The sequence below is a fragment of the Thunnus maccoyii genome, chromosome 13, assembly GCF_910596095.1.
Source record: "Thunnus maccoyii chromosome 13, fThuMac1.1, whole genome shotgun sequence".
Taxonomy (NCBI): Eukaryota; Metazoa; Chordata; class Actinopteri; order Scombriformes; family Scombridae; genus Thunnus; species Thunnus maccoyii.
In genome coordinates this window covers 5842348-5862223 of record NC_056545.1, presented here as the reverse complement: position 1 = coordinate 5862223, position 19876 = coordinate 5842348, and the positions used below count along the sequence as shown (strand labels likewise).

Below are 19876 nucleotides of genomic sequence, written 5' to 3'. Positions count from 1 at the left end.
TTGGACTAATTGGCTGGTAAATATTTGATGTCAAACAGTAGTATTGGTATCTAGTCTACTCATCAGAGAGAGGAACACAACTGAATGATAGATTCTTAGCAGCTCTTTCATCAGAGGACCATCATGTTATATCTCGGCTCGGTTGTTGCTTCATCCAAACAGCCTCCTCTGGACCAGATGAAGGAACTGATAATATAAATTATGGATGATTTTATGGGTGCATATAAAGGATCAATGATGAAATGTTTCATTTCCCACTGATGCTGTCACACTGGTTATATATTCTTCCTTTTTAATCTGCAAATTATGCCTCATTAAAGCTGCGCTATGAATTTAATGTGGAGATACAGCACTCTTATCAGCCTGAATTAAAAAGAGAGATTTTAAACATAGCAAAACATTCCATCTCCACTAATTGAGACCCTGCAGATTCACCAAATGACATCCTTGTGTCAGACACTTCTTGTCCACAGGAAGTGATTGATTGAAAATTGAGAGTGAATTTCGAGCTGTCTCCTACACCCCACAGAGGGAGCACTACATCCAGAAGAAGTTAGACTCACCAGTCTGAGATTATTGGCCCATCACTTCCTTTTCTTATCCTTTTCTACTGAGCGTTACAGAGCAGCCAGGGCTGAGTTTCCATGAAGAACACCAGAACAACTAGAATATCTTCAAGTGTTTCTTCTAGATAGTGGCTCCTTTCATGAGTCTTTCCCAAAACCTGTTTCCCTGTGACAGCCAGTGACAGATACATCTTGCTGTGCGTATTCCACAAGAGGGAGCAAAAGATTAAATGGCCAGCCAGATCATCGATCATTCCAGTAATCAATCAAGTGTAGCTGATACCGCACGTCAAATGACAACCGATCTGGCAGATATTCAGCCCAATTCTAACATTAGTCTGAGCCACAGCTCAGTGAATGAATGAGTGTCTGGACCAGCCAAGGACCAGCCCTATAACCACAGTTGTCCCTGAGTGAGTGAGTGATGAAGTTACACCATTGGTCAGCCGGCTGAGTGTTGGAGTTTCCTCATTGGCCGTTACTCTTTCAGAATGAATTGGTGCAAGATGATGGAAGCGGAGGACAGCAGCGTGGCGCAGAGTGACTGTGTTTCCTGCTTCCAGCTCTGACACTCTCAGCTCTGGTGTTAAATGCAGTGAAATCAGCTAAACTCCTGATTAAACAGATGCGCACCAGTGTTTCTACCGCCTCCCCCTCTTATCGTCCAGTGTGATCGTCTCTCCGGCTGACAGCGCTGTCAGCAGCCGGCAGGAGAGACGCTCCACGGTGCGTTCGGATTTTATAACTGAACTAATACCAGGACGCAAGCTTTTTATTTCTCTGACATTTTCACATCACAAACGATAAATGACAGCATTAAAACACCAGTCTTGCGGGTAAAACATGTAACTCATATAGGCTGTTATATCAGTCTAGCGTGGAGTGGCTAAGCCTCCTGAATTTGCACCCAAGATGCTGTCAAAACTTTAATTTACAATTTCCTCCGCAGCCTTCATGATCATCGACAGGAAAGAGGCAGAAAAAAGGTGCATAGAGGCATGAGGGAGAGCGCACAGTTAAAGCAACCCATATAACCATCACTCTGACAAAACACTCAATGCAGAGTGAAAAACAAGAGACATCCGCAGATTTAATTAGTAATTAAAATAATCTTTCAAATTAAACATCTCAAAACATGAGTGGAAAGTATTGTTCTTGCCACTGCATTTATAACCTTTTTTATAACCAAACATTGCTTAACCATGTCATGTGATGCTACTTCAGTACACTTTAACAACAATTATTACTGGGACCACTACAGAAAATTGCAGATGAACATTTAATATCCAGGAAATCACATTATAGACACAGACACTGACTATCTCCGTAACAAATTGGCCGCAGTTTCACACATTGACTATCCACGGTCCAGCCATGTACAAGGTTTTGACCCAGTCTTGTTATTTCTGTGGTTTTGCCACCTCTGTAGCCTTATTTGCCCCATTTTTTTGTCTTTTCAAATCTGTGGTTATGAATCAATACATAAACTGAAAAGACCAGTTGGGAGACATGAACACATGCTCATCCATTACTGTGATAAATGAGAAAAACACTGAAAACACTTCAGACTAACTTCAGCTTCTCATTGCAAATGCTGCTGGTGGACATCTCTTGATGTGACCACCATGGAGGCAGACAGCACACATACTGTAGGAGTGGACTGCAGACTTAACTGGCCTTCGTATCTGTGCTTCTGCTTCGCTGCGATGTCAGTTACTCATGATGTGATTACTGACATGCTCATTTACATCTTAGATTTGGTTAATCTGATGGAAATATGAACACCTCGGGGGATATGCACGTATAATGTACCGAAATATATGTCAAATAGCCTTTAGAATAACTGATTAACTCTGCTTTACTCTAAATCATCAGAGGGATCTGATTTCATGCAAATGCATGAACTGGACAAACTGTCCTCAGTGTGACTGATTGTAATTCCCCTATGCATATTAATGAACATAAAGCCATGCACAGCTTGAGTGTGTTTGAGATCATCTAGCTGCAGTACATTTAAGAATAATAATTATTATAATAATAACTTTATTTGTATAGCACCTTTCATACAAGAAATTCAGCTCAAAGTGCTTTACAACAAAAGAAATTACATGCACCAAGTGCTTTACATGAAAAGGACATAAAAGAACATAAAAGCATGTAAAAAAAAACATTGATGTAATATAAAAAATAAAACCCACTTGATAAAATGAAACTATGAATGCATACTGGATAATAAGCAAAGAATAAAATATAGTAAAAACAAGTTAATAGAATTTTATAAAAACAGTAAAATATAACATTTTAAAAGAGGCGCAGTAGAGCATGAGTGTGAAGCTAACTGAGCATTAAACAGTGTAGCAGAGGCCAAGTGCAAAGCTATTTAAATGCTCAGGTTAAGAGCTTTCTTTTGAAAATATCTAGATAGCTGGCTTCCCTGATATCTATGGACAGTGTATTTGATAGTTTGGGGGCGTAATTGACAAAGGCTGCGTCACCGATCTTCTTTCAGCTGTTGCTGGGAACCTCCAATTAACCAGCAGCAAATGATCGCAGTGTTCTTCAGGGCAAGTAGCTAACAAGGGATTTGGCAATATAGTTATATAGTTTGTGAAAATAATCCAGGTCTTGAGATGGAAATATACATGACTCATAGATGGGCAAAAAAATTTATTCCACTAGTGTTTCAAGTGCTAATACAACCTTCCTCCTCGGGCTAACTTATCTTTTTATCTGCACTTTGTGTTGCATTCACAGCTAATTGAATGATAATGTGAACCATTTTAGATTATAGGTCTTTATTTGCATACAAGTCTCAGCCAAAGTGAGCGAATAAAGAATTCCGAAATTAAAAGTTGACAAGAAAAATTGCAATGTTTGTTAAGTCTTGTTAATCTCACACTGTGGTATCTCACACCAGAGCGTTGAAGGTTTTGTGCCGAGTGAATTGAAAGGTATTATTTCACCATTTCAAATGTAATGGCAGTCTAGTGATATTTAAAGCTGAGTAAAAGAAGGGATAGAATGGATCGATCAGGAGACCCTTAGCACTGGAACATTAGTGATGCTGTAAGGATGCTCGATCTCTCTCTCTAAACCCTCTCAACAATTTTTCCTGACCTTTTACTTGAAGAGACGTTTATGCGCTCCTCTTTCTCAAGATCAAATGTCTGCCCTCCTCATAACACGCTCTCTATATATTTCCCCTTGACTTGGCAGCCAGCTTTTATGTTTGACAGCTTTTGTATGGGCGGCAAGACATGCAGTTAAGTGTTTTATTTAACTATAGAACAAGGTGTTTTAGCATCAGGCTACTGAATACTTTTGCACAACAGCTACATCCAGATCCTTCTAAATTTGAATGCTTAGAATATGCAGCACACATAGTTGTGTTTAAATGGATTATTTGGGTTGAAAGTGTGTCTTGTCTTGCCGCATGACAGAAACACATTATCAGAGATTATATGTTTGCCAGGTTCTGTTTTCCAGATATGTTCAGACCCACTGAATTCAGTTCCAGTAAAAGTGTTTTAACCTCCTGCATCGTGAGAATGACGACAAACTTATTGCATTAAAGGTTTTCTGAATTGCCCTCTGAGGAAAAAAAGCTTGTCTTCGAAGTGTTTCAAAGTTAATCTTGTCCTATAACACAAAAAAACTGCTATAAGTGGATTGATTATTACATTTCTCCACTGGGATAAATCAGCAGTATTGTGGTTGGAATCATTAATGTTTGCTCTTATCTAAAGCGTCTGTCTTCGCAGATTGTTATTGGCATAACAGTAGAAGTAGAATAGTACCGCCTCAGCCTCAAAGTGGCCCGATACTTTCATTAATTGACAATGGACAAAGTAATCTGATGAATAGAAAGTGCCCTCAGACTACACACCCACTCAATCCCCCACCACACACACACACCCACCCACCCACACACACACACATATACACACAGAACAGATGTTTCACGTAATGGGAGCACAACAGGAAGGGAATCCAATTCAATTTGGCCCGAGGTCTAATAGGACATCAAGTGGAAGAGGAAGGCGATAGGGTTTCACACTGGAAACCCATCTGTGTCCATGCTCCCCTTCAAACCCACCTACCCACTGATGTTGTTAGACTGAAATGAGACAAGAGCACCCTGATGCATCGTAGGCTGTAATCACCTTCTCAAATGACATCATAAGGCCTCGAGGTTGAGAGCAAGGGGCAAGGATTTGTTTTGATGGCATTCAATGCATGTATTGTTATTGTACAATTTCATTGCATTTAAAGGGGATTTGGAGAGACTCCTGTGCAGTAGTTAGGAGACCTTCGGGCATAAGATGAAAGAATCGGTGTCAATATTCCTTTACAGTCCTCAGGGTTTCGCCAGAGGCAACAAACCATTGTGCTTATGGCACAATAGATTCAATATACTTCTGCAGTATACTTTACTCCAGCAACAGTCTCCTACTGTCAGCCACTGACCCGTTCTATCACCGGATGAGGGGGTACACTGTATGTATGGGCATTTTGTCAACTGTATGGAAGGGTTTGCATTGTTAGAAAGTTCAAAATGCATGCTAACCCATATAGTAACTAACCAACCCACACAGTAGTATTAGTATAATTAATGTAAGGATGGGACAATAAGTGACAAATCATATTTTTTTGATAAAATACAGTTACAGAATACAGAATATTTTTGTTGCCGCCATTATCGCAGTCACTATAGCCCGACTGATTTGGATTTTTTTTTTTTTAAATATCTGATAATGTTATATCAGCTGATTGTTTTCTTGATCTTGATATGGATCCTTTTGATTAAAATAAAATTGGTAGACACACACTCTTATTGTCAGTTGATAAATCCACTTGTTAGTACTCTCTGTTGGACAAACAATGTAACAGAGACACTGTTTCTACTTCTAACCTAGCTTAGCATTTCCGTCGCGCAATCTTCCTGTTACCTATTGACCAAAATATTCACCGATACCAATATATCTGCAGTTAGTTGTATCAGACAATATATTTGCCATGGCTACTTATTGGTCTAACTCTAACAATAATGGGCATTGGACACAGCACACTTGTTGACTACAGGAACATGCTGTTTAATACACATTCATCATGGCAGAAAGTGAAGAAAGCAATATTTTTATCAACAGATGAAAGGAAAATGGGACTTGCTCCCTTCAGAGATGGTGTACGAATATGTGGCCACTTATATAAAAAAGGTGCTTCTGGAAACCTAGAATTTGTTGAAAGCATTCACATTTACTGTTTTTTTATGTTTGAAAATGCTCAAAAAAGTCATAACCAAAGTCAGTAACATCACACATTTAAAGGCACATCTCTATGACCACTGCAGTGAAACATTTTTTAATACTGTTTGAGGGAATTTAATCTGTTTGCACTGTACTAACAGGTATAAATGAAACAAGTTACAATCAGTCCTGTGGGAAGAGAGATCTTCTACTATTGAATTTGAGAAATGTCTGTGTGTTTTATCAATCATAGGCTTATTGCTTCACATTGCTAAAAATGCAGCGTCTACTGGACACTCCTGCTGTAGCCTGTTGATCTAACAGCTGGATTATATTGCACATCACTGACAATGCAAACAGTCAAACATTATGTGGTTATTGGCTTTCACACACTCAGATAGTATCAGAGGCAAGCTGTTTGGATTTTACCATGAGTTTCCTGATATGGCCCTACAGCCTCCCTGTGTTTAAATGACCAGATGTAGCAGAGAGAAGCAGTCAACAGCATTAAGTCAGAAGCAAACTGCTTTAAAAACTAAGTTACCATTGAAAACAGTAGCAAGCTGGAAATCATTTTGTTTTGGGCTGTTTGACCAGCAGCAGGTGCTTGTGGAATACATGGAGACACATTCCTTTAAGTCCCTTGCTCACGGCCACCATGACAGTAGCTGCGGAGGCAGGGGAGAGCGTTACACATTCACTTTTAAAAGTCCCAGCAGGTCTGGGGATTCAAGGTTTCTCGGAGCTCTAGGCAACTGCTGCCTCTAGTAATAGAGAGATAGATCGAGCAAAGCAGTGGGTAATGCTGTTCCAATATCTACTTACTTTTTAAACACAGCAATATAATCATATAGAGCTTTAAACAGTGGAGGGAAGAAAACCTGCATCTTTAATATCAACATTGACAGGCATAGTAGGTATATATCCCTATATGTGAGGCCCATTTTCTATCCTTTCCTGAGGCTAAGATTGGTAGCACGATCCCATCATTCTGTAATGTAGTCACCTGACTAGTAAAATATACAGTAAGGGTGGGAGAATTGAATGATGGGTCTGCATTTGGACCCAGTAAGATGAAGCATATATGGCTCTGATAGAAGAGCCCTTAAGGAAGTTTGTGGATTGCTATGAATATTGCTTGCTTTACTGTTGATCAAGGCAAGAGCAGCTTTTCTTTCCAAACACACACACACATTCCTGTGAGGTAGAGAACTTTTGGTCGATAAAGACCAGACGACCTCTAAGTTGCTTCTTCTCATCATTATAATTCCTTCAGTCTTCACTATGGCTACGACTGCTCATTTGTAAGTGAGAGATGTTTCCCCGGGCTATGGCTTCATCTTTTGTTGCCCCCACTGTTTGCCATTCAGTTTATGGGGCCCACACACACACACACACACACACACACACACACACATATACACACACACATCCATGGATCCCTCTCTCTTTTATTATGGGAATTCCAGGCACATGTGAGTGGAGCAGGGAGGCAGTCCAGATACCCCTCCCCCTCCGGCCGGCATCCCCTCATTCTCATGGATTTCTCATGGGGCTAAAGCAGACGAAATGGGGGAGGAGGAGGAGGAGGAGGAGGAGGGAAAGAAGGAGAAGGAGGAGGAGAGGGGAAGGAGAGCTAGGCTAATTCATCAATAATCTTTACCTAATCCCTCCCTCTCCCCTTCTGTCGCTCACTCTCTTACTCTCTCTCTCTCTTTCTGCCTGGAGGCATTCAAGCAATACATCCATCCCCCGCCCCAACTCTCTCTCACACACACACACACACACACACACCCAGCCCTTACACACACACTTGCATGCACACACATAAGAGTCTGCCTGAACACGTCCAGAGGGAGAGGATGAATCGAGCTGGAGAGTGTTATTTCTTTCGCCTCCGTGTGTGTGTCGGTGTGTGTGGTGTAAGTCGAGTCCTCTGAAGGCTGTGTGTCTTAGCTTTGACCGCGAGCTAAAATGGTGATTATAGACTAGAGACTAGGTGTGGCAAGATGGGGCGGTGTCAAAGGCTTTGTCTATAGTTCCCGTACAGCCCACCAACCGGGAGGAGGCTCTGCCTGTCTATCAGAGTCTGTCCTGGAGCCATGCTCAGTCTGCGATTGAAAGAGCTGCTGCGTGGGGCTGAACTACTCCTAAACCGAGACCTAAGCCACGGGGAATTAGACAAGCACAAGTTCAAGAAGCTCGGTGGAACCTTTGTAGCCAGCAAAAAGAATATGACCAAGTGAAGAACTGCCGGAGCGTATTGCTGTTTTCTTTTTTGACCCTCATTTATTCTTCTTTTGCAACACATGACAAAGATTTTCTTAAGAGAAACCAAAAAAGAATCCAAACTTCTGTGGAGTGCCCACTGAGTAACACAACCTTTTGAAGAGGCTTTTCCTTTTTGGGAATTCAAAAGAGATCCTCATTTTTCAGATTTAAAGGATGCGATTTCAATGATAAAACCATTTGGAATATGGGACTTTTAATCTATGATTTGGACCATGGGGACAGGCAACTATGTTTTTGTACTCAGCTCTGGGTAATTTTGATAAGTATGTCACATTTATTCTGTTTGTTCTATGATGATTTTGCCCTATTTTGATTTCAGTGTAGCTACTTACTTTGTTAAACTATGTTGACTTGTTTTTCCCAACAAGTGCAGTACAGTACATTGAATAACAATGTACACAAATTCAAATACAAACACAAAGATTATTTTTTCAATTCTGCGACTTTGTTTACCTCTGTGTCCTTTGTGATTTTTGTATTTTTTAAAGATTTGAAAGAGTTTTGTGTGTTTACATGTTCCAGCTCAGATTGGTGAAGAACAAACACTGATTGAATGTGTTGTTATGTCCTACATAAATCATTTGCCACAAACCTTATTAATGTGAACATGTCTCCTTAGAGATAGCATGTGCTCTGGATGCTGGATATGTATTGACCAGTTATCATCTGATTAGTGTATACTGACTTTCTCACATTCGCCTCTCTATGGCCGACTGAGAGGATTAGACCTCTGTGACTTCCTGCATATACCTCATTCATTTTTTCATTTCATTGACCCCTCCTCTTTACCTCTTTTTCTCCACATTGCAACTCTTATTTCTTTTAATTCCTGTCAAAGTTAGTGGTAAAAGTTTAACCTCTCTCTTCTCCTTCCTCTTTTCACAGCTCTTGCAGGTGAAATCTCCCCAACCAGCTCAGATGCCCTCCTCAGTTCCTCAGCAATGATGGCCAGCCCTTCACCACCCAATGTGTACCTACCCGCCAACTTCAAAATGTCCAATGCACAGCTGGCTTTCTTTTTGCGGGAGGCTCAGATCACAGGACAAACAGTTGGCGGCAGCAGTAAGACCAGTCCCAGCACTGGACACCCACTGCAGCGCTCTGAGAGTTTTGTGGTTTTCCAGACAAAAGACCTCCCTGCCATCAACATAAGCTTTGGGCCATTTGCCCGGGACCAGGCCCTGTCCAAGGAGTTGCTTCAGCCAGCTAGTCCACTGGATATTCCCGGCCAGCTGACAGTCAACTGGAAGGTGCGAGCCTTCATTGTCCAGGCACGGGTCTTCTCCAACAACCCTACTGTCCAGGTGTTTTTCTACATCGCTGGTCGCGACTGGGATGACTTCAAGGCTCAGGACAAGCTGCCCTGCGTCCGCCTGCATGCCTTCCGAGATGTCCGTGAAATTAAAACCGCATGTCGCATGAAAGGCAACCTGGCGCAGTGCTTGGCCCAGCTGGATCTGCCTCCATCCTGGTTTAACACCAACGTGGCTCCTCTGGGTCGCAGGAAAGGCTCCAGTGACGGGCTCTTGGATGGGCTAACCAGTGAGACCCTCCAGGCTGAACTCTACTACACACTCCATGAGCCTAATCTGGAGGGGGAGTGCAGTGAGGGTTCAGGCCACAGGGCTGGTGGTGGTACCAGGGGAGAACCTCTGTCACAGCACCCCCTGCTGCGCATCGGAAGTATCAGTCTGTACCAGGCCAGTCAAGAGCAGCTGCTGGTGGACAAGCAGTTAGACAAGAACATGTTCCTCAGGCTGCCTGAGAAACCCCTTAAACCTGGAGAGACCCTCAAAATCTTCTTGTACTTGATGCCAAACTCCACTGTGGAGCAGTTCACCCTCAAGTAAGTCCTTTAAAGTGTATACTGATGACATTCTCACTGTGGTCTGATTGCTTCCGCATTGATTCTGTTTCCATCCTGAATGTCACATTTAATGTTTATACTCACATATTTATCCTTTAGAGAAAAAGCTGTTTACATGCAAAGCAGATGTCCATTCTGTGAATTTCCTTTCCTCTATGCAATCATGTACAGAATAATTATTTATGAATAGATTATTTGACTACCTCCCAGTAGACCCCAGCCAACATAAGTCATATCCTTCCTGTCATAAATTGTAGGCTCCCTGTATAATTATGCTCGCATGCAATAGTCTGCAATTTGTCCAAGGTTTAGACTTAAGGCGGTAAGAATACATGTACATAAATCTGAACATATGAAGTCCCCACTGGAGAGGCTATAAGGCATATAGGATTTTCATGTCCAAATAGCCCTCCATTAATGGAACAATTATCACAGCACTGGATGTCTCCATTACAGTCTTCATAATCAGCCTCATTCAAAACAGAGTAATTAGATATAGTTTTTTTTTTTGTTTTTTTTTACATAACCTCAAAATTAATTGCAATGTTTTTGTGATAGTATGAGATCATGGTGCGCATGTAAGTGTGGCCAACATCATGTAATCCCATTCCATGTAATATTTTCTGTCTTGGTCTTTCAAGCATGTGACTTGTAAAGCCATTTATGCTCATTTTAGGTCTAAAGAGCCAAATGAGCATGTAATCACATATTTCATCCTTCTCATTAATTTCTTCTTCACTGAGCCAAGTCATGTGCCAGCAGTAATTACAGTCAGGTAAGATAAAGAGGAGAAGACAGGGTTAAAATGATGCAGCGCTATAGGGTTCACCTTTTGAAGTGGTGGCTTAACATCCAGAAATGTCTTTTTTCTCTCAGGACAGGACTGTATGAATAATTTGCAGTGAACTGCTGCTCAAAGCAGTTTGTGTATAAAAGCACAAGGTCTGCGCTGTTTGACCAGGTAATGGTTGTGGATCACATATTGAAATGCCCTGCTATAGTACCCCATGGTCTTTCAAGCTCATGCAGTATTACTGTAGCAGAGAACAAACTGAATCCACAATGTGGGCAAAAATATGAGCATCATTTATTTTTCATCATTTTTTGCACATATGTTTAACACACACACACACATATATATATATATATATATTAATCATACCTATACATACATACTGTGCAAGCCTCCACTTCACAATAATAATAACAGCCTTTATTAAATATTTTGGTTTTATATGAGATTTGCATATTTGAACTGCAGAAAATTACTGAAATCAATAAAATCTTTTAGCTTAATGATGGATAAATTATCAATAGGCTGAGATTTGTTGAAGTCAAGCGTCTCTTTAATTCAAACAGAACATATGTTACAGACATAGAGAGTCCGCAGAGTCTCCATGGAGAATTCTGAAGAAGAAAAGAATTTCACTGGTATATATTGATGACCTTGATACCCTTGGGAGGCACCTTTAGTTGTTTACAGATTCCTACCAAACCTAGACAAAGCTTTACAGAGCTCTCCCTTCCACATGATATCCATATGATTTTGTCCCACTTTTACCCTTGTGATCCTGCAATCTAATATATGTATATTTAACCATACATGGTAGACAATGTACAGATTTTTTTATCACTTAACATTAAATTCTCCAATAACATTTTACATTCAGCATAATGAACTGTGACATAGCATTTAATGAGCATTTCATGCATTATATTGAACTCCTGTAGAACTAGAATAAAAGGAATGATTGGATGTAATTATGGGAGTACGGACTTTACCTGCTACTTCCAAGGAGCATGGTGAAGGAAAGTCATCTGAAGAGGTTAAAACTCCAGAAACACTTGTAGTATAAAAATAGAACTTTATTTTGAGACCAACGTGTTTTGGCTTGTGGCCTTCATCGGGGTGATAAAGTGGACAGTAGACTGATGACACAGGCCGAAACTTGTTGGTCTCACAATAAAGTTGTTCTTTAAACTACAAGTGTTGCTTGAGTTTTGACATCTTCTGAATTTAGAATTGTACTCATATTGCCAATGCATTCTAAATATCTTAATTTTATTAGCATATAGATGGCAAAAACCCCCCAAATTAAAATAATAGACCTTAATATGGGTACATGCATGCAGGAAGAATCTGAATCTTCTAAGGTTTTTTAGTTAGATTTATGCGTTTAGGACTAGTTGATACTTAACCATATATATTTGTGTAAAGTAGTTTGATTTGCTGCCATTTTTTATGTTTTAATTAATATATTTGACATTGATTGAATATATCTGTATGCTGGAGTATCTTCAGGGCAGGAATACCCTGCTAGGTGGCCACAAGACAAAAATGAGCCATGCCAATGACTGAGGAAACATGAGGTTCAGCTCAGTTCTCCAGTCTCTGCATTTCTTTTCTCACCTCAATTGTCAACACAATATTCAGGGTTAGAGAATAAAAGATTATTTGCACTCGACAAAGACTGAGGAAGGTGCTTTTTTCTGGTGGTAGGCGTGAAGGCAGCAGGAAAAGAATAGAAACGTGAGGAGCCAAATATAACCAAATATTACCAACTAACACAGGGCCAATGATTAAACACACTGTTAATATCATTGTTGTAATCTTAACAGAATCTCTTACACACTTAAATTTAGAGATATGCAGATTATGAATTAAGCCTCAGTAACTCATTAATCGCCAAAAAAAACAAAACAAAACTGTATAATATCTTCCTGCAGAAATGATGCATTAGCTATAGTTAATCCTCCTACAATAAAACCTTTACAGATTATGAATCAAACACATGAAAAACACCGTGGCACCTGTTCACTTTTTGTATTTTTAATGAAAACTGATCAAAAACATGTGTTGGCCTTTGAACAACTCAACAAGTACACGGTTGATTGACATGACATTACTACAGATATAATTATGTGCTATTTTTCCATATGTTGGCAATGGTAAGCTTTTTCAGTCAATGTTTAATATAACATTTATTCCTCAAAGCCCATGATAAAACCCTAACGACAGCTTGTTGATGCATTTGTGAATACAGATTCTATATATACATCATCTCTGGTTAGGTTTCGTTTTCTACTGTACCTTTTACCACAGCAGTTTACCTAAAAATCACACATTGAACAGTGAAACAGTTTTTGTGTTACCATCTAAAAGATTAGGAAGGAGTTTATTCAATACTTCATGCAATATTTTGTCATCATATCCTTTGTAAAATTACGGTGTCTTACAGAGAGAGCAATTCAAAGGGCAGTGTCAACCTAAAAACTTGATTATTAACTGTAACAACAAAACTAATCTTTTAATATGAAACATTCATTTGATATGATCTTTTAAAAGCAGAATAAATCACCAAGTTTTCTTGGTACAAGGTACTTCCACATAATTTCATGAATAAACAAGATAAAGCAAACGTCTTGACTGTGGAGTGAGTTATTATTTGCAAATAATAGACATTCGAATGCATTCATCGGAAGAATTCAGTCCTTAACAAAACAACAAAATTATAAAAATATCTTTATTTGTATAGCACATTTCATGCAAAGATGTAGCAGCAAAGAGCTTTACAAAACTAGATCAAAAACAAAGTTTATTTAGCTGAAAAGCTGAACTGAAAGCCATTGGCAACATTTCTCTCCATTGTGTCCACAGCATTAATATGTGAACAAAGTATGCAACACATTCATGGCATCAGTAGGGTCGTTAGGGTTGCTGAAATCTGAAATAAATTTATTAAATAACGCTTTGGAGTTGGGTTTTGTGTATATGCTGTATTCAAAGCTCACTTCTTGTAGTCATACTAGAGTTTTAACCATTCATTATCAGTCCCAACCCCCAGGAATCCCAAGCATTTGTCTTTACGCTGTCAGAGCAACATTTACACTCCCTAAAACTCCCTCTCTGTAAAATGCATGATCTAGTGTCAGTCATAATATTCTGTTCTCATAAAGTCCTAGTCTCTGCCTGACTGTGTTCTTCACTTTTACTGATGTACGCCTTCATCTGAAATCTAGATTACAAAATAGTTTCATTAAATCAGGGAAAAGAGTGTCTGTGGGAGTCTGTCAGTCAGGATGTGGTTCGACAAAGTTGCAGCAAGGCTTTGTAGTACAAGGGGGAGGCTTTGTAATATCCCCTGCCTCTTGAAACATTTAGCTGACCATGTTAGCATCCATGCACCACTGCAGTTCTTAGGCAGACTGACTTTCTGGGCCCCTTGAAGGGATGGAAATGAGGAGTGATAAAACAGGACAGTTAAAAAAGAGATGGGGCAGGGAGAAGAAAGCCCAGTTTTTAAAGATGCATCAGAAGGCCTCTGCTTCCTCCTTTGACTATTTCTTTGCCTCTGTCATTCCTCCCAATTTTGTTCCTTTTTAGTCATCCAGCTTTGAAGATCTTTGACTTGTTATTGCCGATGATGGCATGCCAGGCAGACAGCGTGCAGAATCTGGCCACTTGTGGAATCTGCCCTTTTTTTTCCTGCAGCCACAGCGGCACCGTTAGAAACCTACATTATGTGCACCTGCATGAGTGCATGTCATGCAATAAGTTGGGTAGTAGCGGGGTGTCATACTCGGTTACTATGGCAATACAATAATAATTTGTGTGTCTGTATTTAATGTTATCTAACATGCTGTGTTTGTAATGGTGTAGACTGATACTGCTATTCTGGATGAGTTTCCTTTGCATTTTAAATGTCATCGTCTGCAGTATTTCCACACATTGTAAATAAATGTTTTTCTTAGCCACCATCACAGATTTATATGCGAACACAACAGTGATTCCATCAATACCCGGTTCATGAAATCCACTCTACCCATCAACATGTAGTTGTTTTGCAGGAAAAGTTTGGCGTTGCAGAGAAAGTGACGTGTTTCATAGTGCATTTACGGTTAGTAAATTACAACTTCAGCAGAAAATTCAGTGTAACATCACTGGATACACTAATTGTGTGATCTCTAGGAAGTCTGGGAAGCCAAAACAAAATGGCATTGATATTCTGAGAGCAAGGCTAACACCAAAATAGCTGGTAAAATATCAAGGATCCCACATTGTACCATTTACACTGTGCTATGATTTTTGGTGGTAAATGGTTTAAAGTCCTGGATAGAATCACGGTCAGTGGTTGAAGTTACTTAGGGAATATTGTCATTATGAAACCAACTTTAGATACTGGTTCACTAGTGGTTTTGTAAAGCTCCACTAGTCAGTATTTTTTTTAGATTAATTGAATTGCTGAAATTACTACATATTATACTGGTAGTGATGAACTCACAGAGCAATCTCAGATCCTGTTTTAGCCCATTGTTTTGGTTCTCCAGCCCACAGACGCAGCTCTCACAAGCCTCATTTCCACTGGCAGCAGGTTTCAGCATAAAGATCTGATAAACCCCATTGCAAGTTTCCTGCTCAGTACCATATAGCACACAGATAAGATTAGCGACTAACTGGTGAACATAGTGGAGTCTTTTGTTGTTAAAGAAACATATTTTTCTCAGGAGTTGGTGGAGACCAAACTAGAGCAAAACAGAAGTGAATGTTTAACTTATATTCATTAGGTGTCCAGAAACTCAACCTATGCTAATGTTTTTCGGTGTCTGCTGGATGTGTAAAAAGCCAGGTGTTTGCTAACAAGTTTGTTGTAATAACTTTATAAGGATATCAACAAGTGTGTGTGTGTTTTTTTAGCTTCTGGGGTTTAGTTGTCTCCAACTGATAACAAAAAAAAAACTTTTAATGGAACTTCATGGAACCGTAAAATGATGGTTGTAGTGTAGAGTCTTAAATTGGTTGAAAGATGTTTTCACTCCTACAATTCCGTATTCTGGTCTCGGATAGAAACACTGTGACAATGATAAAGAGAAAATATTCAAATCTCACTAAATCTCCAAAACATATCTTCTTATTCTGCTGTCACTCCGAGCTCCTGGGGCTGTCTGTCAGCCTCAAGGACAAGTAAACAATTTCCCCACTAAATACAAAGCTTTCCCCAATAAATTATTCAAATATACTTGTGATGCCTGTACAGTCATTTCTCATCGCTTAGCATCAACTGTATAGATGCATTTACTAAAATCTGTCTCCAAATGCACTCTATACTGTGTAATGAGTCAGTGACTCCCAGTTTACTGTCAAAAGCTTTCTGACTGGCTAGAAGCCCAGCAAGGTTAATGGGAGGAGACCTGCTGTAACTGGTTATAGAAAGTTCTCTGCATAAAGACTGAGTGGCCCAAACTGAGGCTTTTACTGGGAACTCATACACATACAGTGATACAGTAGTTCATTTTAATGAGCCAAAAACTGCAGTGTCTGCTGCTTTACAATCTGTCAGATCATTAAAAAGTTACTGGGTAAAGCATATGTGTTTGTCATACCATGTGGCACAACATGAGCTTTCACCCCTGTATGGGTTAGCGTGCCATCTGTGAACATCATATTCAGGTTAAAAGTTCATTTTTATTTCAACACACATACAAAGGCAAGCATTAACTATTGTTATTGGTAATTAAATGATAATTATTTCCACTTTACTAGAACTAACCTTGCTTTGCCAAAGAGCTGAAGCTGGTGGGCAGCCAGAAATGTTCTGTTCATTGATTTATTCATATGGAGACTCAGTTGCTGGATATCAGATGTTCATGTTAATAGCTTAACCTGAATAAAACTATAAACATCAGCTAGGTCAATACATGCAAGTAAGTCAATGATGAGTTACCACGGGTTTTGATTTTGGTGATTCATTGACATTTTTGCTGAAGTAAACATGGCCTCATTGAAGTACATACACACACACATGGACTATATTCATATTATGCTCATCTATGTGCATGGTATAAGACTCTTGGAAACAGTGCAGTACTTCAGAGCCCTGGGTACACCATGCAGTATTCAAATGCCCTGGCTCCAAATAAAGGCTTGAGGAGGGAAGGCACAGTGGATGCCAGGGAGAGTGACCCACATTTAGCAGTAGTAGCTTCATCCCCGACAGCTAGATGGTAGCTTGCGCCTCGTAGGGAACACAGCAACTTCTTGACCTCAGCCTCTGCTTCCTGCCAGCTCTGTGGTCTCTCTCTGCTCCGTGTCCCAAGTCTCATTGTTGCTGTCAGTGTCAGTTCGTCTTTTCGCGATGCTTTGATGGGAAATGTCAGCACCTCTTGCCGTGAAGCGCGTACGCATTCAGATCGTATGACTCGGGAAGTGATGCCGCTGCCACGGGCAGTCTTGTCAGGACACATCGGGTGACACGGAGAACTGCTGTTTATCAGCACTCATCTCCGATAAAAGAGGAGGAGGTCAGGAGAATCTTGCTCGCTTCAAAGTGCTTCCACTTTCACAATGACAAAATAAAATGGAGCCTTGCCACATTGGACTGCACCACCACTACTTCCTCTACTGTTTCCTTCCTTTCTTTCTTTCTTTCTTTCTTTCTTTCTTGCTTTCTCAACTCTGAACAAGTTACTTGAGGTCAAGTAGCAGGGGTGGAAAGTATTTACCGTTGTGGATTTTCTCTTACAGGCCTTTAGCGTAAATCACAGAAGCAAGATACAAATGTATGTGACAAGATTTTAATGAAACGGGCTGTTCTGAGTTCGAGTGAGTTTTTTAATGCTTAAAGAAAAGTTGCCTGTGTCAGCTCTGTATGTCAGGTGAAATGAAGATATTTTTGCAGGTTTATTCCAGTGCTTGGCTACTACTAAAGTAATTCAGCGCTTTTCTAACTTTGAATAGGCAAGCTGAGTAACATTGTGTAGGTTTATCCGCTTGAGAGATTCTTAATTTAAGCCCATATCTATTGAGGGTTTTTTGGTATGCTGAGCATGTCTTTGAGTGTTGGGTTGGTTTTGTATGAACACATTTTAGTTTCTCCTGAGACAAACAAACAGTGACCCAAGTACAACCAATTAAGTTAGTTAAGTTCATCTGGGTCAAGTATACAGCTGTAAACCCATTAGGCATTTACACATGCTGTACCTGCATATTCATGTTTTTTTTCCAGTCACTACGGCCTTTTAATATCATTCACATTTGTTAATATAGTCAGCCAGGAGAGCCTATCAGCAGACATATCACATTCTCATCAGGTCACATACATTTGTGCACTTTTACCAAGACCAGGAACTTATACTTCAGCTCTTACTCATTAACCTCTTCAACCTGGCTGGACCCGCCAATGGGCTCATTAAAGAACACATGTGGTGTAGTCAAACCATGTTCAGAGCCACAGAACAATTTTTAATGCTAGTAAAGATCCTAAAGTTTTCAAAGAAACCAAATATCAAGCTACATAATAGGAAAATGTGTAATAATGATGTCTGGAATTTCATAAAAGTGCTGCAGAAGAGAGTATAATCAGGGCTTTTTTCCCCCCATTAACCACTTAATCAAACTTGAATGAACTCGTTTTGACAGCATTAATTGTGCTGGACCTTTGTGATGTGCTCAGGCTTTGTGGGAAAATAATTTCACATACAGTTTTTTTTAATCACAGGTCATACGCTTTAAAAGCCGTATGTTTTGGGAGAAAATTGCAGTTTCATCCCTATCATCTAGTCCCACTGCTAACCATCACTGCAAAGGCCTTTTTGTATTCTAAATGGCTTTCATAAATCCTTTTTAATTAATCAATATAACGTAGAAATACTACCGAGTGCTGTAACTCTCTACTTGATTCTTTTGCATCTATTTGGTTTTTAAACACTTTCATCCAGAGTTAATCTTGGCAATGAAAGTTCCGCCTCTGCAAAAATGTACAGCATTATTTTGTCCATTCGGTTGCATTTGGTTTAATGAAAGCTGTAGTCTTTGAACCACTGAGGCATGAAAACCGTCATTTCACACTCATTTCATTATATCAACTTCTTTGCTTCAATTTGCTGTACCCTGATAGGGTTTTCTATATATAGTAGCTTATTGATATGCTCAGAAAGGATCCCATGCTTTTGGAAGGAAGTTGTTCAAATATATGTGTCTTGACAGATGGATAAACACAGACAGACCCAAGGATTTTCAGCACTTTTCCACTTTTTCCAATGCATATTTGAATATCGGCAGATCCTCCTGCAGACTGTGTTGGTTTATGGAGGGAACCCAAGAGACAATTGACAAAAGCTCAGAGCTCCTCATTTCCTTGGTCTGCAAGCTAATCAAACAAAAGGTCTTCAGGTATAAAAATTGCATTTTTCATTCGACTGCACAGGCTTACGTTAACTTTTTTATCTCTGTAAATTCATTTTTATCACTAAATGTGTTTTGTTCTCTTTCTGAACAAATTTCTTTGTTTTCAGCTGGACAGGTTTATGTTCAGTCGTAGCCTCCCAGAAAATGGGTTTGGTTGTGCTGCAGCTGAAGTTGTGAAATATTGTCACAACAACTGTCTTAAATTGCCCTGATGATGGTGGCAGAGATGATAATGTAGGGAAAATTACGATCCTATGAGACATCTTAATTATAACATGTGACTCTAGAAGAAAAGGAGCATCTTATATGTGTTGATTGCACCACGAGAACACAGAAAACAAGAACAAACGAAATAACAAATTATCTACACTGACTGTTATATACATGTTTCTTACTATGAATGATATGATAATTTTGGGTCTTTACTTTGCTTTAACAATCAAACCTAATTCATGCCACCTTTGTCTAATATACATTCATTCTGATAACATTTGGCCGTTATCATCATAATAAAATGATCAAGACACAATCTGAAGAAATACGAGGAGCATAGTTACACATTTTTTATTTCGGCTATTTTGACAGATTAAAATTGAAGGTTAATTGAACTTGACCTTCTAAGCAGATCATGATTCAGCCAGGAACAATGTTGTCTCTTAATGATTTAGTAAAATAAGTAGATACAATTGGAGGGTTAGGGTTAGGTTAGGATTGAGGTATT

General features: G+C 39.5%; 1 protein-coding gene across 2 annotated transcripts in view; it reads left to right on the top strand.

The window, feature by feature from the left end:
* The window catches only part of tmem132e (transmembrane protein 132E), a 404517-nt gene that overhangs the window by 272649 nt on the left and 111992 nt on the right, over nt 1–19876 (top strand). The window contains exons 1-2 of one of the 2 annotated variants that reach the window (XM_042430843.1): nt 7758–8367; nt 8990–9950. In XM_042430843.1, coding sequence (XP_042286777.1) covers nt 8289–8367; nt 8990–9950 — 1040 coding nt within the window. In that variant the 5' untranslated portion in view covers nt 7758–8288. Of the gene's footprint in view, nt 1–7757; nt 8368–8989; nt 9951–19876 lie in introns of those variants that run through there. The other variant, XM_042430844.1, reaches the window with a different exon arrangement.